Consider the following 25,869-nt stretch of genomic DNA (forward strand, 5'->3'; position numbering starts at 1 on the left):
ATTCACGCTCCCCTCCTGCCCAGTGCAAGAGCCGCTGCCTCAGTCTCCAGTCCCACATCACTGGAACACATCTGGACTCCGTCATATTTCATTTTGTTAAACATGCGGATGCAGCATACCAGCAATTATAAGAATGTAGCCCAGGGGAGAGATACAGGGGGAGGAAGGGGCATGATGCAAGAGATGATGGATTCTCTGACTTCACCTTCCCTGTGTGCAATTTTTTTCATGCATTGTATTTTCAAACTGTTTATCACAGGTATGTGGAGTAAAAATGAGCAGCTTGTTCTTTGCCATTTGTCATTGCTGCCATGAAGACTCCCAGGATCTTGTAAAAAAAAGACTACATAAACAGTCAAGTGCAATAACAGCCCTGTTCCTGATTTGTTTTACGTCCTCACAGGAAAGAAGATGTTCGGAGTATAACATAGAAAATGATAAATGTCCTGAGCAGCCCTCGGTTATTTATTTTTTTCTCGTTGCCCAATAATCAGCAGCACCAATGGAAATGCAGTTGGCCCGCCCCTGCCGGTCTGTTATGAATCCGCGTTCAACTGGAAACCGCACTTCCAGCAGTGGCACCAAAGTGGCGCACCACGACATGCGGGGCTGAGCGAAGGGGAGTGCGCCTTTTTGAAGATGCTCGACTGACAAAAAAACACCGCAATTTCTGGTAAGAGACGCGCTCACGTGCGTTTTTTCGTTATTGCTCTTTATCTCATTCTGTCGTGTCAGACATCAGCTCCTCCTGCGCCCTTTTCTCCTCCAGCTCCCTGTGCTTCTTTTGTGCAGCTGATTCCTCACAGACTCCGAACATGCAGGCTGGGTCGAAGTATAAAAAACGAGCTATGGGAAGTGGAGAGTATTTGTGTAGTATTTTTATACCTCGAATAGATCGATAAGCGTTTGGATGCCAGGAAGGACTTGACGCGTTACGCACTCGAGTACTTTTTTATCCCCGAGCTGAAAAATGAGGCTGCAATTTACTTGAGATGTTTCTATTCGTCAAACACACCAGACGTCTCATCTGTTTAATCTCCAGGGGACATGAAGTCAAGATTGCAGTGAATTTAAGAACATGCCTATTTTAAAAAAACGCAGGCTAAACTTTTTATGGCTGCATGTTGCGTCTACAGATTCTCGTTTTTCCAAGGATGCAAATCATTGGCGAGGTGCATTATTGGTTTACACAGGCCCTGTCATTTATTACCACACAGCTCTGAGTTGTAGTGTGAGAGAATAAGAAAGCATGGGCTTCGTCAGGCCGGGGCAGAGGTGTGGATGTTTGTCATCCGTCTGGCGCCCGGTGCGCGCAGAGAATACGGCTTTGTGTGAGGGGGACGCGCGCCGCCGGGGCTCTGGACATTTTCAGGACACCTTCCCGCAGCTCCACACGGCGGCTTCGTGTGTTTGCGTTTTCCCAAGCAGAAGTGAAACAGATGGGCTGTAATGTCAACACTCGATTACTCATGCAACATTGCGCGAAAAAATGCCTGCGCCCCCGCGTTTTAAATCCATCCATCCTCCATCCCTCCTCTCCATCTCCATCCTCCATCCCTCCTCTCCCTCTCCATCTCCATCACCATCCCCGTCCCCTGCTCCCCAGAACCCGAGGAGTTGGCGGCTTCCTGCTCGGCACCGCAGACAGAGACACAAGCCGACATGTCCACACCCACTGCTGGTCCACGCCACCGCGGCTTCCTCTCCTCCCGAACGTGGAGAGAGAGAGAGAGAGAGAGGTCCGCCTACGCGCTGTCAGTTTTAGCGCAGGTTGACTTGCGCTCACCCGGGAGGCATTCGAGTGGTTATTGGATGTGATATACAGAGAGCGTCGCTATAAACAGCAGCTGAGCACCGGCGCGTTGTTTGCCGAGGCTCAGGTGCACACAGCCAACGTGCTCTGCCTTCCGTGGGAGCTGCGCGTAATAACTTGGACCATAAAGGGATTTCAGAGGCCTCCGCCATCATTACTTTGGGCTGAGAGCAACATCCACAGCAGCCTCTGGAAAGGTCTTATTAATTGCTGCCCTGACAGGAATTTGTGGAATAAGTTATTCATGAACCTGAGCCCTAAGTTACACACAGTTAGGCGTGATTAGTCAAATTAAATACCTGGTTTCAATCAATGCTGCAGTCTGATGTCTAATTAATCAGCTTTATCCTTTGATTATGATTCACCACATGTGGCCGAGGGCTCATCACCAGCGGCTGTAATCATGATGAGTGTTGGTGGCTCTCATTGCCCTTTGGACCACAGCTTCTCCCGTCATGCAGCACTAACCGGTCTGTGCTGCACAATCAGAAAAGCAGAAACAAATGCAAACATCCCTCCACTGCAGAGGACAAGGTTGGTGTGTAAACAAGTGGCCAGTGGTTCATGTGGGTCTTCATGATGTGCAGGGACGCTGTCATCTTGAAGCATGGCGACGCTGGGTGATGGTGAGGTGGATTCGGGTGGAGGGAGAGTGTTGGAGGTTGGTGGGAGAGAAGGGAGGCAGTGGGGGAGGAAGGAGAGTTAAAGGAAGCGAGGGGCGAGGTGGAGAGATACATGCCCGCTGGCCTCCTGTCTGGACACATTACATTTTCATAATCTGATATAGCACCAGCAGAATATAGATAAATAACCGTCCTTGTTCTCAGCTGTCAACTTGGCGATTTGTCTGTGTTCCACTGACATCGTTGTATTTATAGATTCTGCAGCAGCCGATGGATGTTGTCTGTTGGTTTAGTGTCCAGCTGATGACTAATATTGCATCTGCCTTTAGCTGGATTTGTGCAAAGAAGCAGTGTTTGCTCTACCTGTGGGATAATCTCAGTTACAGGGCTGGGTTTACCCTTTGAGTGGATCCTGGGGCAGAAATGAGCCATTGGGCCCCCCCATTAAGTCCTCACATATTTTGTCCAACTCATTTTGCCTCAGAAACAAACTAATATTCCTAAACATTGCATCATAAAAGCAAAAAGAACAGTAATCCTCTTTTTGTATTTACATTCGACGTTCATAAAGCTTTATCAGGACTGTGTGTGGGTGTTGTTTGATTCACAACTATAATAAATAACTAGAATATGTAAAAACTTGATTTCGACACCTTAACATTGACATTACTGTGTTTCAGTGTTGAATATCATTTAGCAAGTTTGAAATTAATCATAATGCAGCAGCGTACTTGTCACCGAGGGAACCTGGGGGCTCTGTGGTCCCTAAGGGTTAGTTGCCAGCTTTGCCTGCTTGAATGTATAATAGATCTGGATTACATGTGTAACCTCTTAGTCAAATCAACATTTACTCTGCAGCTGTTTCTATATGCCTTCTCTTTCTGCCTGCCATGTATATCATTAATGCTTAACGCTCTGTGTCCTGCCAGGTTGAGTGACAAGCCTGCTGTCCCATCGCCACCATGATCGCCACGGGCGGCCTGCTGCGCATGAACCGGCGCCAAGATTCCCTCCGCTCCAAAAACCGAGCGGAAAACAAGCGGAAGCGGAAACCGAAAAAGAAGAAGAACGATGTGGTGGTGGTGAAGGGGAAGCTTAATCTGTGCTCCCCGGCCGGTTTGGTGGCTGCCGTTGGAGTTATGGTTCTCATGGTGGGGATTTCTATGGCTGTACTGGGCTACTGGCCCAGTCAGAACCAGCAGGAGTACCAGGAGCGACGCAGAATGGGAGCGTACCACAGCAACAGGATGAGCTTCTCCAAGAGTCCAGTTGTTGTCTCAAACCTCACCCATGATAAGTCTCCCTCCGTCCTGAACCAGAGCCATGCTAACCGCAGCGCCGCCGACCCCTCCCCTCACTGTAACTTCCTCTGTGACTTCCTGAATAATCACCTGTACTCTGACAATCTGAAAGTCTTTGGCCCGCTGGTGATGGGAATCGGCATTTTCCTCTTCATCTGCGCCAATGCAGTCCTCCATGAAAACCGCGACAAGAAAACCAAAGTCATCAACCTGAGGGATATCTACTCCACGGTGATAGATCTGCACAGTATACGGTCGAAGGAGTACGCCCCTCTCAACGGCTTGGTGAACTACACTCAGTCGAGGAGCGCCGAGGCCCCGTCGGGCTCCTTACCTTCCAGTGGGATGCTCACTCGCAGCTCCTGGCCCTCCACTGGACTTGGTTTACAGGGGGAGTTGGGAGGCGAGGAGGTGTTCAGACGCCAGTCTTTGGCCAGCAGGCCTCGTAGCTGGTCCAGAGACGTCCAGACCTTCACAGAAACTGTCTACAGCATCTACAAAGACTACAGCAATAGCAGCAAGCAGGCGCCACAGCCCCGACAGTGGGAGACCACCTCCATCGTCACCTCCTCTGTGAACGCTTTCACCCTCCCTGTGATCAAACTGAACAACTGTGAGGTGGAGGAGTCGGAGAGGGCGGAGGCGGGGGGGCCCTCAGGGGAAGGGGTCGTCATCGAGGCCGCTGCTGGAAGCATTAGCGGGGAGGGACAGGCCAGCAGCAGCCACACTTACCAGGCCGGCAGAGAGGAGAAGGACGCGTCGACCGCAGATCATCCCCCACCCCGTCACGGCCACGAGGACATAGCCACAGACACCGCGGACCAGCAGGGGGCGCCGCAACCACAGTGGACACAGCTGTTTCCCCCATCGCCTGTTGCCAGGGCGATGGGGTCACGGCTGTCGCTCAACTCCCTCACAGATCAGCCCAGGTCTGTGCGACGCTGCAGCATGTCTGTGTCTGTGTGTAGTCAAGGCGACCGAGGCAGGCGCTTCAGCTGCCCTCGCCTGGAGCGCTCCAACAGTAAGGGCTACATCAAACTGACTGATCTGGGGGGCGAGTCCTTCGAAGCCCCCGACACAGACACCTCTCTAGTGGCCATTGAACAGGAAGTAGCAGCGGACTCAGTTGTAGCAGCAGCGGTGGCGGAGGAAGACGCTCAGGGAGAGGACGACCTGGTGACACCCAGCACCTCTGCAGAATACTAGACATCTCTTTTTTCTTTCTTTCGCTGATGAGCCTCTCAAAACTCTTCGATGTCTCGTTCTTTGCTTCGTTGCCTCATCTCGGATTGCTGACGCGAAGCCGGGGCCATTCCAGGGGAGAGGAAACGTGGAGAGTAAGCAGCTATAAGGACTATTGAAACATAGCCATGAACACTCAAGAGCAAGGATCTTTACAAACACCACATCCACAACTTACAATATTCAGATGTAAAGTTTCTATTTTTTGCAATGTAGCAAGAGCAATACTAAAGACTTGTAAGAAGATTTAGTAAAAGATTTAGAAAAGAAGAATATCCGACGAGTTTGAACTCTTCTTTTGTAAAACACTAGGCAAACCTTGTAGCTTGTAGAATTGCCAAAAACTGTCACTGGGACCTTCTGTGCGACCTGTTGTACTGCGGCATGGACACGCTCCACAGGAAACTACAAAAAACATAGCCTAGATTTATTTCTCTACATCGTTGTGGTAATATCACATGAATAAGTGAACTGAATTGAATCTCAGGTAGACGTTTGGTTTAGGATCGGGACCTTGAGGACGAGGTCTTCCCTATTATGTGCACACATGTTTATATGAGACGTTCATGGTTGAATAAACTTGACTGTAACACCTCCTGTCTGCTCTGAAAGGTGTCCTTGTGTGAGATGAGATTAAATGTGGCGATGAAACAGCCTCAAAGAAGCTACGTGTGCGTGATTAAGCGTGTGGCCAAGCCAGAGATATAGATTTTGTTTTCCTGCTCCTCAGCAGCTCTACTGGGAAAGACTGCAGTGGTATTGATGTTGCATTATCTGTGCTAACTCAACTGAGACCAGTCACCTTTGCTACAGTATTTAATTAACGGGCTTTACCATTAAAAAGGGAAATAATTAGCGGTGGGTATTATCTGCTGATTCAGAAAGGTGATGAATTAAAGGGAAACACAATAGAAAGGGGTTTTACAAGGTCTCCAGGAGCTTCTTGAACAACCTTATTGCAGCTTCGCTCACATTGTTACAAGTGTCTTTAACTCCAGTAAAGAGATATGTGCTAATTTAATGTTTTAATGTTGGTGCGGGAATCAAACACATCCTTCAAAATGTTCCCACAGGTTGTAGCATATCATTCACATCATTTTCATACTCATCATCAATGCTATACAATGAGTCCTTTAACCTATTTTTCCAAACTGTCTTACATCACTTTATATCTCAAAATTTGCTATATAACTTTCTATCTCGAAGAGTCGTCATCTGAATGTGTTCCCTGAACCATCGAGGATCCTCGAGAGATTTTGAGCGTGGCTATGAAAAATGAAGTGGAATGTAACTATAGGTATATTTAACTGTACTTTGTTTGAGTTTTTCCATTTAATGCATCTTTTCATGCAGTATTATTGCAATTTTTACTCCTTTTCTATTTTTACTTTGTGTTTATTTAACAGCTGCGTGAGTTATATTCAATATTGCAAAGTGGTTTTTTCTGTTATTTACATTTCTCCCACTGATATAAATTGGATTAACAAATTACTACAAACACATGTCAGTGTAATAAAATCCAACTCCAGCCTCCAAAATGATCATAAAATTGAATCAATGCCGCCCCTGAGCAAATTTAATCAAAACTTACCATCGTGACCTTCATGAAGGTGAGATTTATTATCACAGTTCTGTAGCATTACACTGCACACATTAGTTTCAGCTCAGTAGAGCAACTTGTACGTAGCTGAAATTAGCTTCACATTGACAATCTACAACATTAAAAAGCTGTTTATACATCAATAAATATAACCCAAGACTAAAATAATATAAAGTATAAAATGAGGGTCATTCTGCTGCAGAGTGAAGAGCTTTACTTTTGATACATTCAGAGTTTAGTTTCAGTATTAAATTAAATATTATATATCTTTTCAGTAGCTACATACTTTTACTGAGGTTATACAGATGCAGTTCTTATTTGAGTGCGATTATCTCCACCAACAAAGTTATATTTTTGTTTGCTTGTTTGTTAGTTAGCAGGATTCTAACAAAAACTACTATACTGTCCTACTTCCATGACATTTTGTGGAAGGGAGGGAACATGACCCAAGAAAGAACTCATTACATTTTAGTGTGGATCCAGATCAAGGTGCAGATCCAGTCTTTTTTTTTCACTTTCCTTAACATTGCAAGATTCATTTGTTTTTCAACCTTGTTGTTGATTTCTCAGAGAATAATTCATGGATCTTGGTGGAAAACCACAGGTATTTCTTGAGGACTGATATTTATGAGTTTGTGCAATTTGGTGCAGATTCAAATAAAAACCTGGATCTAGTGAATTTAGATGTGGTTTCATAAGGGAACTGTTGGGCCTTGGTGGGGATGTGCACTCCTGGACTGTTGTAAACATTTGTTAACAGCATGTGAAGGATCTTAAAACTTATTAAGTCCCTTTTCACATTGATTTCCCCAAATCAATTAAATTAAATATTGTTGTATAGCCCAAAGGCACTTTACATAGTAAAGCTGAGGCCTAACAAATTATAGAGAAACCCAACAGTTCCCACAGCGAGCAAACACTTTGGCGAATGTGGAGGAAAAAAACTTTTAACTAGAAGAAATCTCAATGTTGGCGGACATCTGCCTCCACCAGTCGAGGTGAGCGGATCAAAATGGGTGAGCGAGAGAGAGAGAGAGAGAGAGAGAGAGAGAGAGAGAGAGAGAGAGACTAGGAACAGTTGTGACATATTTAAGGGTTAAATAACTAGAATAAAGGACAAGATTGTGAATAAAAAGAATAATAATGAGAAGAGGAAGGAAAAGAAGAAGAATCGTCATCACCATCATCATCATCATCATCATCATCATCATCACTATTGTTATAAAACAAAACATGAGAAAGTATAGTATTTATAGTAATATAAATAGCTGTAAGGATGTTATTTATGATAGCAGCTCCAGCTAGCAACAATAACAATAACAATGTTACTAATAATAAAAATGCTAATAATAATAGTTGTTTTAAACAAAAACAAACAATCTTTCATCGACATAATTCATCAGTTTTCAGACAGATCACAGGAACATCTAACGTGGCCCTCTAGTGGTCATGTGACATGAGATAAATGTACTGCTCTTCCCGTGAGCTGCCACCAGGAGGCGCTGATCCATAGATAGTTGACTGTTGTTGTCGTGGGCGCGCCCGTTTCTGAGCACGATGAGCGCCGTTCCGGAGGCGGGAGGGGCGGAGTCAACGCCGTGCTTCTCCTCCCGCGGGTCTCGGACAGAAGAGCCTCCCACAGGTGTCCGCTCCTTTTCCACCCGGACGAGCCCCGCGTCGGGATCCAGCTCCCCGGTGACCCGCAGCTCTCAGCCGGCTCTCGGACCCCCCCTGTCCCCGCTCACAAGACCCAGGTACGGTGTGGTGTGGTGTTCGTGACAGTCGGTTTGTTAAGCGCTCAGCCGCGTTCAAACCCACTGCACGTTTATACTGGGACTCTAAACTGGGAATAAAGTGGGTTCTGCAGAGTTAGATCCGTCCAGTTAAGTTATTTGAACATCTGGCAGATGTTTGATTCTCACTTACAATATTTTTTTATGTGTTTAATAATAATAATGATAATTTCTCTTTCTGTTGCAACCACCGGTTCCCACTGTGACCTGCTGGTTCCCTGGTGACTTGAAATATGAACTGGTGAGTACAAGCTTTCATTCACACAAGTGGGGGAAGTAAAGTTCACACACGGTAAATGAAGTATAACTTTGAGTTTCTCTAATTAAAGCTGCAACAAAACAAAAGGCCTTTAAGGGTTGATAAAGTGATCACAGCTCTTGAGTTTGCCTTATTATTTTTCAAATGTATAACAAGCTGGAGCTTTTATAAAAGATATTTGTTGTTTTTAAGTTCACCACATATTAAATTGACTGACAGTTTCTCAATAAGACTTTGGTCTGAAGGCCTTTGAACGTGCTGATTGGGTTCGGTCACGCTGACATGTCTCCAGATCAGCATTTTTCTTTGGCTGTTTCTTAACTCAGTTCTTTGACATGACTGCTGAGCAAGCACACACATACACACACACACAGACACACAGACACACACATGCACAGAGTCACACACACACCTGATCCAAAGTCTGTTGGGCACAGGCGGGCTGTTCGGAAATGGGAAGTGCTCACAGCATGTGTTTCCGCTTAGGCACTCCCCAAAATAGAGAATGAATCAAAGAAGGAAGAGCTCTTTGTAGTATTACTCTGAAATTATCTGCCATGGACTTTAGACTCAGACCAGTAGAGATACTTAAACACTTCACTGCTTGGTCAATTCTCTAATATCCTAAAGGTCCACTTTGTGTGTGATTAAGTCTTTTTTAATATTTAGTGTTTTGGACATGTGCTTTTAAGACGGATCATTGCTTTTAATGGCCGTTCACACAGTTCAGTAGCTTTACCGGGTTTATGAGGTTGAAAGATGAAGGTGAACGTACAGGAGCGGGGGAGATAAGGCCGGGCAAAGTCTGGGGGACTTGTCATGTTCATTGGCTGTTGGTGACATGTACAGTCCTGCAGCTTTTAACTGGACAGAGTCCATTAATGAAGCATTCCTGAGCCGGGGGGGGGGGGGGGGGGTTCTGCTTTCAGACCCTCATATGTGAAATGGACACAATGTGGGTCGTACCATGTCTGCAGGGGAGGTGGTGTTATGTCATCCCATAAGTGTCTTATGTAATTTGCAGTTGTCTGCACTGACAGTTGGAACCAAAGGTTGTGGATTCGCAGAAATAACTTGAATTTCTTTTGCAGTTTAGTCAAAACTCTGACAGAGCCGCAAACTTAAGCCGCTTTAAATCAAACGTTTGCTTTCCCCCTGCAAATTAAATCTTCACTTCAAATCTTGAACCTTGAATAAGCGATCTTAAAACACACAGATTTGAAAACAGCATTGATATATCAAGTTTATTTAACAGTCAGCCTTTATGGCTCAGCATTGTCTTTCATTTGGAGTTGTGTTTTCAGCCATGTGGTGAATTTAAGTCCAATATTCTGTCTCTTTTTGCTCTGTTTTTGGTTTCAATTTTGGGACTTAAGCTGCTGAATGCTTCACTATGTCCACCAGCTTGTTCCTCACTGTGTCTGCCGGCTGTTTGGGGCTGAGCAGCAATGTTTTTATAGACTTTTTGTACTAAGAAGAAAACACACCAAACCAAAACTGTTTTAGATTTGTCTGAAAAAAGGTCTGGTTTCATTCTGATCCTGTCACTTATAGTAAGAACCTGCCTGAGGAAGAGCGCTTAAAAGTGGAATTCCATTCAGGAAACTCTATTATTTTCAAAGGAGAGGTTTCCCAGACGGGGTCTCACAGCCCGTACACTGGCAGCTACACTCCTCAAAATGTCATAATCCCGTGGCTACAAAATTCAAAATGGAAAGTTGCACTTACAGAGCAGCCAGTCGACAATAAATCACGTGATACCAACCCCAACATGGGAAAGTGTATTTAAATTTTGTGGGTGACCATGTTTCTTGCCTGGTTTTTCCAAGCCAGGCCGCTGGAGCACAGGAGGGTTGTAATTATGGGAAAGCCAGTGGGGAGTTTCCAAACTCTGACTCCGGGAGGAATGCAGAGTGTGTCCGAAAAATTGTTTGTTTCATCAGGTGTGGATTCGAAGAAGCGGTTGAGGTCAAAATCGCTGAAAAGGACCTTTGGGCGTCCTGCGTTAGAGGTCGTAATGTGTGACCCCTGTGACCTTTGCTCAGAAAGAGAAAACAAGCTCCTCCGAGAAAGTGGCCAGGATTGTTTTTGCATTCCTCGTACAAGATGACGCAAGATTAAATCTAATTTCTGTCGCTTCTCCCTCTCACAACATCTACGACTTTTTCCCCCCCATTTGATATTACCAGTGATAAACACTATCTCCTATTCATCCCGGGAATTCAAATCAACTGCTACGATCAATATCACGGGTGCCGCGCTGCAGGAGAACACATTACATTACCTTTCTGCTCTTTGATGCTGTGTGAGGCAAAATGAAGGATGTGGAGGCGCCTTGTGTGTGAGAGTGGGACAGGAATAAGGGATTAAAGGTTAAAAGAAATAGTCTGCACATCTCTGCCATTATCACAATTTACTGATAAGACTTGCAAAGGTTAAGAGACACTGGGATGAGTTATTTCATTGCACCCACAACCTCCCACAGTACAAAAGATGCTGGAGCCTTTATAGAACCTCCCCCAGCTAATAATGTCGGCTTTTTAACAGTAAATGGCAAAACAAAATATAAGTAATTTTTGTCTTTTATTTTTGTAATTAAATCACATGCATTAGTTTATTAGAATGCATCATATAATTTTGCATTATGTTGCACTAATTGGCAAACAGAACATTTCGACTGCATTTATTGATTAATCTGTCGTTTCTTTTCTCAAATTAACATATTCAAATGTGTTGTTTTACCCTAACCCCTAACCATTTTTTATTAGATTGTTTGATTGAATAGAGATAATTTAAGTTAAACAGTTTTGAAAACTGATCATTTCAAATTTAGCTGGATTCAGCTTCTCAAATGTGAAAATTTCCATAGATCATTTTAACTTGTAAATATTTGTTTTGCAATTTTCTAAGCTAAACAGTTCATGATAATAAAACAAAGATTATTTTTTCAGGATAATATTCGAGAGTTAAAGCCCTATAGATCATTTTTGCTCTTGAATGTGTCGGACTCCATTCACAGTGGCTTCCCACTCAGTTCATATTTTTCCTGTAACACTAAGAGCTTCAGTCTACACAGATGTTTTTTTCATGTTTTGCCTTGAGCTGCCTCCTCAGTAGTTCACAGTCAGCTGAAGTGAGCCGAGCTCCACACGTGAGCTCAGTGCCGCTGATCACCAGAGTCTCTCTCGGAGCAGCAGGAGATAACACGTATGACTCAATCTTGCTGAGTGGAAGAGATAAGCTTGTTGGGAGTCCTGTTATCTCCCCCAGTGATGCCTGATCACTTGGGAGCGGAGTGGAGCCGTCTTTGCCTTATAAAGCTGCGGCTCCTGGGACGGCACCTTGACAGTCACAGGGGTATTTATAGTGGAGAGTCGGGGCTAAGTCTCCAAACTGGGATTCCGTTTGACGTCCCTGTTCAAATGTGTTACTGTGCAGGAACTTTTGTTTGCTGCCAAAATATTCAGACACTGATTTAGTTTATCCAAACTCCCCCTCACAGCTTCAGTGTTACTGAATCAACTAAACACAGAAGATGTGAAGCTCGCACAGCAAACTACATTTTAGTCTCCTGTGTTTTATTTTAGGTTTAGAGAATCAAATTAAAGATGCAGATGAAAACAGAGAAGCTGATTGAATGTATCTGTGTCCTGTTGATGTAAAAAGAAAAGAGATATGATCCAATATCTTTTTAACTATGCTGCCAAAATCAATTAAGCAATATCACTACCTCATCTCTACCACTTCATATACACGGCTGCCTGGACGCGAGGCTATTTTTAATCACCCTCCCCTTAGCTGAAATATCGATATCCATAGAAAGCTCTAAAAGGGAAGAGTGATTCTTTTTTTCTTTTCAGCCACATGTCCTTGTCCTTGTCGGCAATCACTTGAAGGGCACAATCATTACCCCATCGCTTTCCAAAGGTTAGAAATACAGGCTGCATTTATGATTCCTCAAGATAAGATGTGGTCCCTGCAAGCAAAAAATTATAATACAAAACGAGAAAGGAGTGTCCCTCGCCATTTTTCCTCAAATTTTCTTTTCACGTTAATCTTTGCACCCTTGGCTTCACATAAAAGGGAGCCAGAGTGGGAAACACCGACTTGTCCAACAGGAGATGTGATGTGACGAGGTAGCGCTCAGCGTGGGCTGTTGATTTTGGAGATTCGGCCCAGTTTGGGGTGTCAGAATCAGAATCAAGCGTGTATGCTCGCTGGCCTGCAGCCATTTGGGAGCGAGGGTATTTACAGCTGAGTAGATAGCCGATGGGACAGCGGGGGGGAATAGTAGCTTTGGTCTGTCAGAGGTGAAGTACAAAACAGAAATGGTCCCAATTCATTAAAAAATAAACCTGCACACTTAATAAGACCCAACTGGTAGAGATTGAAACCTCTGCCTTCTTGTGGTTACTTTGCAGGTTATTCATATTTTTAGAACCTGTATCCAGTCAATGCAAGCTCTCTATCCAGTCTGATATAAAGTACATTTGTCAATAGATATCTTTGTCTTTAGCCATCGCTCACAGTTATTCTTGTTTTTAAAAGGATATTATGCAGCCGACTTGATGCCTGGAAAAAGCAACAGGCAACTCAACTCCTGTGGAATTTATTTTTCTCCTTTTAAGTCATTTGTTCAATGCTTTGCGACTAATGTGAATAATCCGGCGTGTCCGAATTATTCACTATTTTGTGTCTTTATTTGTGTGTTGGCCTTTCAAAATGTGCTAACTATAAATGACTATATACTCATTATTCTTTGTAACAGGGCCCAAGGAAATGCCCTCACTACCAAGACTCTGTGTTTGAAAGCAAAATAGAAACTTAGACCAGCAATTATTTCCTCCCAGACCACAGGGATGGCAGGGAATGTACGTCAGGACTTGATTTTCTTAAGTTGAATCACGTAGCTGATTTACTTTGTATTGAAAGGAGCATGCTCCAGTGTAATTATGTATTAATGAAGTGGCAGCTTGCTTGTTCTGACCTCAGTACTCCAGAGTTTGGATTTCTGTAATGAGGTCCACTCTGCAAATACACATTTTCATACACAATTAAGATTAGAGAGAAAGCGTCTGTTTGCATATCATTATTTTTGAATGACTTCAGTTTTATTTAAGTTTATTCACCTAATTGCTATGCAAGCAGAAGATCTGATGAATGTATCTCAAGCTTTAAATCAAATCATATAATAATAAGATGGTGGAAATGGTGCTGGTTGTTCCCTGGTTGTGTTGATTCTTGTTAAAAATGCGAGTGAACGCAGTGGACTCAGGGTTAATGGAGTTCAAGGTCGAGGCTTGGGAGCAGAGGAGCTGCACAGGAAGTAAGTGTCTGTACGCAGCAGAAAAAAGTGAAGAGTTAAGCAGCCACATAAGCGAAGTGGAGTCCAGAGATCACATGTCTGTCTCGTGTGGTTTTAGTCATTCTGCCGACGCAGGGCTGTTCCTCTGAGGAGTCATAGATCTGAACTCTCACTCACCTGCATGTCACTAAACGAACAGAGAGAGAAACTCAGAGACGCTGTAGAAGTTTGGGCCTGATATTTCCTCTTAAAGCATCAATAATCTGTTTTTCCATTTCATCTAAACCTTCCACTTGCGAAACACAGATATAAAAATGACTTCCTCTGACATGAAGCATTTTTCTTAATAGGGCTGAAATGCTCAACGTACAGTATTATATTAACTAACAAGGACAAACAGAACGTTATGTCAAAATTCAATTCCCTGTACGTAGTATGCCAGCACAAAGTGTGTGTGTGTTGTGTTCCGTGGCACAGTCACACTTTTCCAATCGACATGATAACTCTTCTTAGAATTGATTTTAAAGGAATTGAAACTCGGCCCGCTTATAATAGGAAGTGTTTTGATTTATTAACGTTTACAGCATACACATCACACACTCACATTTAGCCGTCTTCAACCAAAACTCTATGATCCTGAAGCTTTTGGCAGAAAGCTTGTAAAAGGGGTCTCATCAGGGGGTTTTCCACCATGGTGTCATCGTTGTACAGAAGCGATCAAAGAGTTTAAGGGGAATTCCCTGCTTTGTTGTGATGCCCCTGCTGTTTGTGTGTTAATTGGCAGGATTACGCAAAAAACTAACCAACCTTCATTCAATTTTGTGGAAGGGTGGGGCGTGAGCGAAAAAAGAACCAGATAAATTTAGGCGTGGGTCCGCAGGGGGGCGGATTGCTCTGGATCTCGATGAAAAATTTATCAGTGTGTGAAATTTGGTGCAGCTTGATTGCATTTAAAGAGACTGTTGTGGTACTTTGTGGTATGTGCTCTACTGAGCAGCATTTTTTGCTCCCTGGTGGTCAAAATGGCTTAATGCAGCTTCAAAGGCCAATTTATGCATCATGTGCTTTTGTTTTCTGCCCTAATCTTTTGTCTAGGCACTATACTGAATGTGAATAATTTAATATTATACATAATTCAGTGGTCATTACAATCAGGTACAGTCTTTAAGTCCTAACTTAATCTCTGCAGAGGTCGGATAATTATATCACCAAAAAAATGGAATCATAAATCACAGCTTCATTGTAATTTGCTATTTTTAACAATGAAGGCACGTAAGAATTTGTATTCCCTGTGAAGACGAGTCATTATGTAACCTCTCATTTTCCAATTTAAGATTGTTTACTGCATCACAGCCGCACAGTCACCCCCCACTGGCCAGACAGGCCCCGATGAGCAATGTCTGGGACGACCAGTCGGGTCATGACAACACTGTGCCAGACTCCACCTGCTCTAAACGCAGATAACTATTGTTTGGCCAAGCGGAGACCAGACATCCCAGTTATTTGTAACTGTGTTTTGTATAATGTTGTGGTGATGTACTGGTTTGTCAGTACAATTACGTTCTCCTGCTTTGAGAGCAAGAAATGAAGGAGGAAGTGAAAGACGTAACTCCAGAGAAACGAGAGAAGGATGCGATTCGAACGGCTGACGTCACTGAATCATTTAAGTTGCAGATTGTGAAATTGTCACAACCTTGGACTTTTATCCTTGGACTTTTTATTGTTAACGGAGGTATCACATTCAGCCTCAGGATGACGGCTCAGTAAGTTATTACAGTGTCGGAGATCACTCTGAAGGAAGTATCAGATATTATTTCTCCCCCCTGCATTGGAGGTTACCGGAATATTTAGTTACATGTGTTGTCAGGCCACTGTGGCTTTGTAAGGTTTGTGTTTAAGAATTTCGATTTGCACGTACAACAGCTCTTATTGTAATGTGACTTATATGTCCTCAGTGTAAAAACCTCCATTGTTGTGGCCAGTGAGCTTGTTTTATGAGTTGTGTTACAATTAGCTAGAGGCTGAATGAGGAGCCAGCTGTCTGGCTGCTGCACATAAGAGCTGCACTGTGTGTTATTACATTTACTCTCTATTATCTCAAAGCCTGCCCTGTCTCTGCCACTATTTAGGGAATTCATGTTCGACTTGCAGCAGAAAAATATAAGTAGTAAGACGTCATGTGCGTAACCATATCTTTATATTTGCGGACTTCTACAGTGTCGGCATGTAGTTTCCTACTGGAGCATGAAAGCAATTAGATGAAATAAAAGTGAAAAGGGTGACCGAGTCGGGTCAAGTTCCCACTGGGAGGCGGGAGGCAAAACCCCACAAATCCCCGGAGGGAACAACCCAGACACTAATTACAAACTGGCTTTTATGTCTGTGTTTGTGCACACAGGAACATACGAACTGTAGAGGGGGGGGACCAGATGTGGGGTGTCGGTATATTCATGTGCTTATTATTAACTTGGTTTAATATGGCCTGGATTGTGTTTTTTATATTATTTCAGGAAGTAAGATATCCTGTAGCCACAGTTCGGTGACGGGAAGTAATTTTCAGATCTTTTTCTTATGTTAGTAAGAAAGTAATAAGGAAGTAATTCTACAATTCAACGATTATAAGTTAAATCTCTGCCAATTAGGTCATGTTGTTCCCCCTGTTCAACCCATTGGTTGGTTGGTTGTTTGGAAAGAAGTAGTAAGGCTCCTGGATTCTTTTTTAACTGTTTTATGATTAATTAATCATTTATCTTGTCAGACGGCTTACTTTTATTTAAGTGAAGTGAAGTAAAGTACCATGTCTCTATGCAAGTACAGAACTACGTGTACTTTGTGACATTCCATCGCTTATTCAGTTTCATTTAATCACATTTTCCTTTAAATAGAAATTACTCCCCGAGTGAAACAACACACCATGTGTCTGTAATTGGTGTGTGTCAGTGTGTTTTTCTGATGAAGTGTGTGTGTCTGTGTGTTATTGGTGGTGAGGTGTGTCTGTGTGTTTGTTTCTGATGGTGAGGTGTGTGTGCGTGTGTTTGTGTGCTTGATGGTGTGTGTGTCTGTCTGATGATGTCTCTGTGTGTGTGTGTGTGTGTGTGTGTGTGTGTCTGACTGCCCCTGCTGTCCTGATCTCCCACAATTCTTCAGTGTCAGTAGTGGTGGAGTGTGATAGGCTGCCGGAGGAGCAGAGGGGGGAACTGCAGCAGAGTAGCACCGCTGTCAGGAAGCAGGAGCCCGCTAACAACTCGCAGAACCAGCCGAGCAACGACGGTTGTTCCCGGTAACGAACCTCCTCTTTGTTTCTACTGCTTTTTCTCTTGCTTGTTTACTCTCGGACATCCGCAGCACCGGGTATTTGTCCGCGTCCCGGTCTCGGTTTAGCCGCGTTTAGCCTCGTTTGACCACAGCCAAGACGGTGACAGCGTCATTGACGTTAAAATCCGCTCCGGCTGTTCCCAGTCAGGCGAGAGAAAAAAAAAAAGGGTCCGGTGGACGTGGCTCCGCCGGACCGAGGGTCTCTGAGTCCCGCTGGTTTCCGTGTTGCAGTATTAATGTGTGTGTGTGTGTTTTAAAAACAACAACGAGCCGACGTGTTGGAAGCTAAAAGTGAAAAGCTAGCGTTGTGTTTTCAAATGAATAACGAGGAGAGCAGCGGGCTAACGTGTGAGGGGGGGGGGGGACGGGTGAAAACGACGCGGCAGAGATGCTTTGAATCAAACGTCGTTACACCGGGGGACAGGCAGCGTGGACCCGGTCACGTCTGGGGGACATGTCACCGGGGGGGGGGTAGAACTGGTGAAATCTGCGGGGATCCAGACACGACATCCCGGGCTGTTTGTGATCTGCAGTGCGGGTAGGCGTGGCCAGGGGGGGGGGGCGGATTCCGCTGTTAGCATCCTCTCATCCCCCCGCGGGCTCCGCATGCAATGGCCGGAGGTCTGACTTGACAATTTCAATCAAGACGCACAGTAAGCTGTTGTTGCAGATGCGATGGAAGCTGCAGCTACATCACAGGGGTGGGGTGGTGGGGGGGAGGCCTTCGCTTTTTAGATCAGATATACTTTATTGTCCCCATGGGGACATTTATCTGGGGCCTAAGTGCTCCAGCAGCTGCAGAACTTCACATTGTCCAACAAACAACGAGGACATATCGGGTAAGAGCCAGAATGATAATGCAGAAATAAAGTGAGGGGAATATTGCCATAAAAACACTTAAAGGGATACTTCACAGAAAAATGAATATTAACTCTTAATCTACTCGCCACTAATCCGATGGAGGGGCGGGGGGTGAAGTGTTTGAGTCCAGAAAGCACTTTGGGAGTTTCAAGGGTAAACAGCGTCGCAGCCAAATCAAATACAATTGAAGTAAATGGTGAACACTTCCTTAAACGTGACTCCATACTGCTCCTGTGGTGTCATCCAAGTGTCCGTAAGCCCCGGCATTCAAATTCGACTCGAAACGGCCTCATTTACTCTGTGTTTTTAAGCCTTATTGTCCATTGTTATCCTCGTGAGAACACGGCTCCAGAGGAGGATATCAGAGGACAGCTTTTCCACGTTTTTGTACGACTGTAAACTGAATATAACTCTTGAGACAAGAAAAGCCACTTGAGGACAACACCACCAGGCTAAAGGACATGTTTGCCAGTTTGTCCTTTATATTAATTGACAAGATAACCGTCAGGTAACAAGGGGAATGCGGCCATGATTTTAATAGCAACAGCTTCTTTTCATTATGATTCGATTTCATGCTTTCATTAGACAGTATGACATGCATTTAAATACAACTGCTCTTTATAGGGTATAGTCGGCTCTAACTGAATTAAATAGCAATATTTAATGGTCTTTTAAATTATTTTATGGATTTAGGTTATGGTGGTTTCCAATTAGCAGGCAATCTAGAGCCATATACAAATGACAGATACATCTTAGCTGAGGCCAAGAACCCAAATTGCTCATTAGTTCTGGAAATCAAGCTCGTGCTAGCATGGCAATCAAAAGCAAACCCACCCTGCTCCTCTCAACCCCCTCCTTCACACTGCTCCGCCCAGAGATGGTGACCTCTACCAGAAGCTAATACTTGCTGGACCTGAAGCACGTTCACATATTGATCAACCAGTGTGAGCTCCCATCCCTGACTTAACCTGTCTCTGTCTCATTGTAATAGCTAATCTCTGATTGGGTATTGACACCACCTCTCCACATTAGGATATTATTTGGAGAATATTTCACCTAAAATCATTATAAAAAGTGACGTGCTGCTCCTTTTGACCCTTGTTTATGCTTGTGGACAGAAATGATCAGTATATCAGTTTACAGCTGATTTACTGATTACCTCTAGCTTATCTCATAAAGTGCTTAATCCCCATCGACCAGTAGCTGTATAATACGTTATTACCGAGAATTAGCTCTAATCTTTTACGTTAAGGAGATTTTCTCCTTTGTCAAAGGAGCGGTACAGGTCGAATGAGTGCTAACTTCAGCAAACATATAATTTAGGAATTGTTTTTCCTCTCAGACACATCAGCGTTTTTTGTGTTTTGGCTTACAAGGAAATAACCCTGGCCCTACGCAATAGCACAGCAACAAAGGCAAACCGATGTTGCGCAAGGACGAGTCAGTCAAGTTGAGATGATAGTAAGTTGTTTCTGTTGTATCCCTGAATGCCTTTCTGCTGCAGACAGTAGAATGTGAACCCAGCGACCCCACAGCATTTATGGCATTCCTCTGCAAAAACAGCTCTCTGGTTAAAGTCACCTTCCTGAGACCAGTTTACCCTCTGCTGTTGAGCTGTCCAGTTTGGTCAGCGAGGGGTTCAACTGAATGATCTTTGAAAATTCAGCCACACCTCCTCACCCACATGAAGGTTATAATGTTCAGTTTGTGTTATCCTTTTGGAGGATGTATGTTTTGGGGCTGTTGAACTGCATTGTGTGATACAGAGAGATATTTGTGTTATTTAGCATGGGATTTTAGAAATTATAGAAACTCCTCAGTATAATGAAATGCAGTACAACAACACCCCAACAACACGCTATATCCTATTTTTGTAGGACTATTGTATCAAACTGTTAGTTTTATCATGTTTATTCAATAAGTCTTAATTTTATTTGAGAAAAAAAAGCGATTCCATAAAGCATCAGCCTTGAGATGTTTTGCTGAGTCACTGATGTTACAATCCATCAGTATTTCCAGGAATTACCTAGTGGCAGTCCGCCATCGTCTTAATGCGAGTAGTTGGACTGACGATCATCGGGTATCTGCTGAGTATTAGAAGAAAAACAGGTAACACCTGTAGTTTCTGGTTTAGCTGTTTCCCATGATGGACGAATAAGGCAGATAAAAGCACGACCCCGCCCCTCTCTGTCTCTTCCAGCCACCTCTTCCACCCTTTTCTTTATTATTCATTTATCATTTTAAACCCCCAAAAGATTAAACTTATCAATGCGAATTCTCTTATTTGAAAAGCTGGAACCATGAAAACAACAACATTTGTGCTTGGAAAAGACTTAACGGTTGATCATAACTGTTGAAAATAATTTAATGTCTTCTCTAAAATAGTAGTTCTGCTATCGTAACAGTACAACTTCTACGCAGTGGTTGTCATTGGTGGTACTCTATGCATCCAGAGCTGAATATAACGTTGCATCTATAATAAGTTACTGCAGTTCACAGTATTCAATGAATGCCATGAATCTACTATATATGTACGGTGATAATAAATATACTGAAGGACCCCGTTTGCCTCTGAGAGGGTGTGTCATGTCATGACAAAACACATCAATAATGTTGTTTGTTGTTTCTGAAGTCCGGACAGTTAAAAACACTTTGGGGATCCGTAACCCCCTCAGCAGAGGTGTCTCGTTTGAGTGGCCAGGCCAGCTACATGGTATCCTGTTACAGTAGCTGGGTTGCTGTGTAACAGCTGTCAGCCCCGCAGACATGTGGAGGGGTCACATCATACACGGCGGGCCCACTCGGGATGGGCTTGGATGTGTAAAAAACCGCCAGCCATACCCCTCCACGTAACCTCTATAAGCCCCCAGGGAGGGGGTTGTGGGAGTGGGGGCAGGAGTGGAGGGGATGGGACCAGCTGTGGTGTACTTCAGCTAATATCACTCAGCACAGATGGCAGTTCCTCATCCTCCTCTGTATATGTGAGTGTGACTTTCCAACAGTGTGTTTTTATAGTTATAAATGGACCTTAAAATGGAGGTTTGCATTTATAGTCACTGATCAATTGTGTATCATAGCTATTTACTGATAAGCCTGTGCTGAGTGTGTGTGGCGATGGACATGAACATTGTCTCTGTGTTGTTATTCTATTCCTGGTTTAACTCTTGTTGGAAAGAAGATGCCCCTCTGAGGGAGTTGAGTTGAAATCTGCCCGTCTTTCCTAGAAGTCACATTAATACTGAGAGCATTGGGTTCTGTTTTCCAATGACAGTTGAGTCAGAAGCTGTTTCCTAATCTGAAAGATGCGTTTCATGACGACCATTTGCGTTTAGTTCTGCTCTTACCATCGTTTTCGTTTCTCTCTTCAGTCATAGTAGCCATCATACTAATTGCTGAGTAATCTTTTATTCCTTAGTCATACCAATGCAAGGGAAACTTCCCGTATTGCCAAGTTCACAAAACATCCCTTTCAGAGTCACTGGATCGCTGTGCAATCCACACCACACGACTTTCTGTCCTGTGATCCGGAGTCTCAACTGACTGGCAACAGGTCACACACAAGGCAGCAGGATATAAAGTAAACAACCACTAAAAACTGAACCATTTTGCCTTTTCTGCCAATAGACATTTTAACCTTTTTATAAGATTCACAAAGGGATTCAAAAAGATTTGGATTTGATCAAATGCTGTTGAACATCATTTCCATTTCCTGTGTGCCAGAGGATTTTCCTGGTAAAAACGTGCCAAACACAAAACATTTATGACTCTGAACGCAAAAGCCTTCATGACCCCGAGGGATTGGAGTTTCGTTTCGCAAGATTACTCAGGAAGAAAGCGTGTTTATTTATTGAAACAATCAAGGATGATTAGATTAAATAGACTTTCATTGAATCCTATACTCGGTATGATAAGGCTACATTGGCTCAATCATCAACCACCCCTGTATATTTGGAGTAATCCAAGGCCCTAAATGAGTTGTGAATACAGCTTTCTGAATGCATAATGTATGTGCCAGTCCATGGTGAGGGTCACACACAAGGCTACTGTGTGGGCTGTTGTTTGGTCATGTGAAGAGTGCCTGTCACCAGTGACTGAACGTATTCTTCCTTCATTTCTATGGTGCTAAGATGTTCCTTTCTTCCCCCCCAACCATAGTTCCTGTTTCGTGGGGGGGTTAAGAGAGGCAAAGGTTACTGTGCAACTGTAATCAGTCAGCTGATTACTGAACCGCTCCTCAATTCTGCCCCCCACGGTGCAGTAAGAAAACAGCAGGGAGGATTTGACTGGATTTTGGTTGAATTCAGTTTAGTGGTTTTTATCTTCATGGTCTTTTAAAAGCAAGTGTTGGAGTTTGGATCTTGTCCTGACTGCATCACTCCATTCACGTTGATGCCACTCAGGCCCATAGTCTCGGTTTGGTTATCTTTATAGCCTCTTTATGGCACCGGAAATTACTTATATTCAGTGTGATCAGCATGTTGTGTTCAGTGACCCTTGATTCTTCAAACCCACACTCCTGCCTGACTTCTTTGAAAGCAAGGGAAGGAAACGCAGAAGAAACATTAAGACTCCAAACTGATTTAACCCATTTCCTAGTCCAGATTTCCTGCTGTTTTAAGTTAACATCATTTTCATCTATTTAAAAACTAAGCAATTCCCTACTTAATATATCATTTTGCATTACAATACTACATTTGAATGCCCAGTAACCACACCACACCATTTTTGAAATAATGTAGTAAAGGCATGATGGGGCCATAGACCCCAGCTGTTCATACTCAAGCTATGTGCCTGCCAGTGTTCCTCTCAGCGGATCATGTTGACATGTGGATCATATCCAGTTTGTTTTTCTGACTGGAACAGTTTTCTACAGATTGTAAAACATGTTGACCCCCTCAAAAACAACTTGTGGCATTTACAGATAATCAATAACTGCTGTTTCGCTACAGTTTTTTTTAGAGCCACAACTCTCCATTGTGGTTGTTTCAGTCGTTCATCAGTGCGTAGAAGTTCAGGGATCACCTCAGCCCTCAGTGTTGTCTTGATGCAGAGGCTGACGTCCTCTGCCATGGCTGGAAGTCAATGATCCTCCCCGCAGCCATCCCACCCCAGCGTAAACACGGCCCTATAAATAGTGCTAAGGGAGAAGCAAGCCAACAGCAGAATGACAGGCATCCATACTACACACCCCAGATTCTAGGCAGACCCTCCCCTCCCTCCCCCCAAAAAAACAAAACAAAAAGAAAACACATCCCCAATGCCAAAGCCTGTGGGTACGGTTAGCTCAGGGTCCCCAGAGGGATCTGTCATCTTTGTTTGGCAAAACTGGCCATTAGATGTTTCCTCTCATTACCCAGCTTTTGGCTTCTTGGGCAGCATCTGTTGGCGCTGGTATGCTGCTATTCACAGAGGGAGAAGGTCATGCACGCTTACTAGTGCTGTTGGGATGGTTGTGTGTTAATATTCCACGGAGGAACTCGGGGAGGGGGCTATGAAAGAATGGTTACCAAATGATTCATAAATAATAAAATGGAGAAATTGACTAATAAGAAATCAACAGGTAGTTGCATCTGTAAATTCAATTAATTTGAAACCAGTTTAATCAAACCCCTCAGTGACGTCAAAGCACCGGCTGTCTCAGCACTTTCCATCATCAGCCAGTGACGCAAATGAAAAAAGGACAAAGCCACTTCAGTTAATTTCAAAACATTTGAATGTTTATTCAAACATTATCCATTTGTCTGCATTTGCATCATTACATTTGGTCCGAAAAGCAACAGTAGATCACTTCATAACAAGTCAGCTGACTCATCCATTTTTCCTCTTTATCCTCCTCTTTCCTCCACTTCAGCGTGATTTACCATGACAACTGAATCAGGCGCAGACGCAGAGGCCAAGCAGCCGCAGGAGAACAAGGAGACGGAGAAGGGGAAAGCTAAAGCAGCAGCATCCCAGCCGAGCCAGGCCGCAGCCGAGCCCACTTCACCCCAGAACCAAACGGAGCAGCTTCCAGCCGCTGTCGGACACAGCACCCCGGCCAGGAAAGAACAGGTCAGCCTCTTCATAACCACATTTACAAGACAGGCCTGTCGGAACATGCAGGCCGACAAAATACCCAGCTAGTTGTCACGGACATCTGGACTAAAATTTAATCCACAATAATATCCTCTTAATCAGCCCTCTTATTTTTTATGATGCCTAAAAATACACTTGAGTGTTTCGATTAAGGATGGATTCTCATAATGTAAACACTCCACATGTTCTCATATCGTAGGCTTGAATTTGAGAGAGAGAAAACAATACACACCATTCATTCTTCTCCTGAATGAATTATGTCTTTGTGTGAAAATTTGAAATGAACATGGGGAAGAAAATACTGACAACATGGCCCCAGAGGCCTCAGCGGTGCTTACAGCTCTGCATCAAAACATACAGTTGACAAATAGATTCGTCCTTATCAGTGCTCTGTGCTTTGATTTTGAAATGGCGGCGAAAACACAGATTGTGAAACCACAGACAAACTGTGGATGTCTTCATTGGAAGCATGATCCATGACCCTTCAGGCTTTTTTTTAAAGGTCCAGTGTAAAGGATTCATCTGGATTTATCTGTACAATTTGAATATTCAAAGTTATGTTTTGTAACCTTAGAGCCCTTTTTATATCTGTATCGTCAACGGGTCCTCTTCCACTAAGTCCGCCATGTTGCACCACCATGTTTCTCCAAGTAGCCCACAAACCAAACGCCGGCTGTAGAGAGGTCCCTTCATTTGTTTACCTTACCTGAAGCACATGTTCCTTCATGCTTTGGTGGGGGGGGAGTGAATCACATGATCTTCAGTTGGCTGAAAATTATACACTCTTAAAAAATGTGAAAACAATTTGCTTTTAGAAAAGAACATTGAGAAGAAATTGGTATTTATATATTCTGCTGTGAAACAGTGGACACCCCAGTTCTTCTATCTTCTATGAATACAAATATAGCCAGTGGCCTGTATATGTTATAAAGGCAGACAGCCCAGGGAGCTTCTGATGTTATCTGAATACTGAGTGCCTGTCTGCTGATTTTGGCCCAAACAACCTCCAGGGCTCAGTATCTAATCGATCTGGAGATCAGGTTTCCAGGGCTTTGAAACTACAGCCCATTCCCTGCTTTAGTACTACTTTGGCCAGCGGTACAGTACATGCATACAGATTTGGTCTTCAGTATGGGCAACCTTGGCGACCGCAAAATTTGTTGCTGATATAGCCCAAGGCACAACTCGCTTTAAAGAGCTCCATGTGTACGAGCTTTAAATCAAACCAGTTCAGCTGTAGGATGTTTACTCATTGCGCAAGGTATGAAACCCATTTATATGTTTATTTTTTCATCAGGAAGAAATTGATCCGTCCATTTGTTTAACCTGAAGAGCAGAAAACATATTTAAAATTCTAATGAAAGAAGGTTTGTTTGGTGTATGTGGGCTCTCAGACTGCATTAGAGAAGGGATTCGCTCTGAGCTGTCTGTTCTTATTATTGTGACTCCACGATGACCAGGCCAGCGACCTTAAGTTTTCTAGTGTTCCATCCCATTCTCGTGAAGACGATATTTCAGTAGCACAGAGAGGGAAGACGAAGTGATTAGACTTACCAAAGGCCACTGGGACAAACACTTTTTTGTTCATAACTCAAAGATTCGCACACTAAATATGAAAAATAGATTTCACTCTAATGTTGTAACTGGATAAAATAATGAAGTGGTGAAATTTTATTTCCCAA

General features: G+C 43.6%; 2 protein-coding genes across 18 annotated transcripts in view; both read left to right on the plus strand.

Moving 5' to 3' along the window:
* Window positions 1-533: 533 nt before the first annotated feature.
* Window positions 534-5,576, plus strand: LOC117778679 (transmembrane protein 200C). The gene is made up of 2 exons (XM_034614423.1): window positions 534-673; window positions 3,366-5,576. The coding sequence occupies exon 2, from the start codon at window positions 3,399-3,401 to the stop codon at window positions 4,941-4,943; it is 1,545 nt and encodes a 514-aa protein (XP_034470314.1). The 5' UTR covers window positions 534-673; window positions 3,366-3,398; the 3' UTR covers window positions 4,944-5,576.
* A 2,580-nt stretch (window positions 5,577-8,156) lies between these two features.
* epb41l3b (erythrocyte membrane protein band 4.1-like 3b) overlaps window positions 8,157-25,869 on the plus strand; it is a 45,354-nt gene continuing 27,641 nt past the window's right edge. For 3 of the 17 annotated variants that reach the window (XM_034613283.1, XM_034613281.1, XM_034613286.1), the window contains exons 1-2: window positions 17,045-17,216; window positions 23,964-24,163. In XM_034613283.1, coding sequence (XP_034469174.1) covers window positions 23,975-24,163 — 189 coding nt within the window. In that variant the 5' untranslated portion in view covers window positions 17,045-17,216; window positions 23,964-23,974. Of the gene's footprint in view, window positions 8,334-17,041; window positions 17,217-21,073; window positions 21,094-23,963; window positions 24,164-25,869 lie in introns of those variants that run through there. The other 14 variants (XM_034613291.1, XM_034613293.1, XM_034613295.1 and 11 more) reach the window with 8 other exon arrangements.

This window comes from Hippoglossus hippoglossus, chromosome 17, assembly GCF_009819705.1.
Source record: "Hippoglossus hippoglossus isolate fHipHip1 chromosome 17, fHipHip1.pri, whole genome shotgun sequence".
Lineage (NCBI taxonomy): Eukaryota > Metazoa > Chordata > Actinopteri > Pleuronectiformes > Pleuronectidae > Hippoglossus > Hippoglossus hippoglossus.

Bases quoted from the DNA above. Each gene is read 5' to 3' on its own strand.
- LOC117778679 (XM_034614423.1), top strand. From the start codon at position 3,399: ATGATCGCCACGGGCGGCCTGCTGCGCATGAACCGGCGCCAAGATTCC.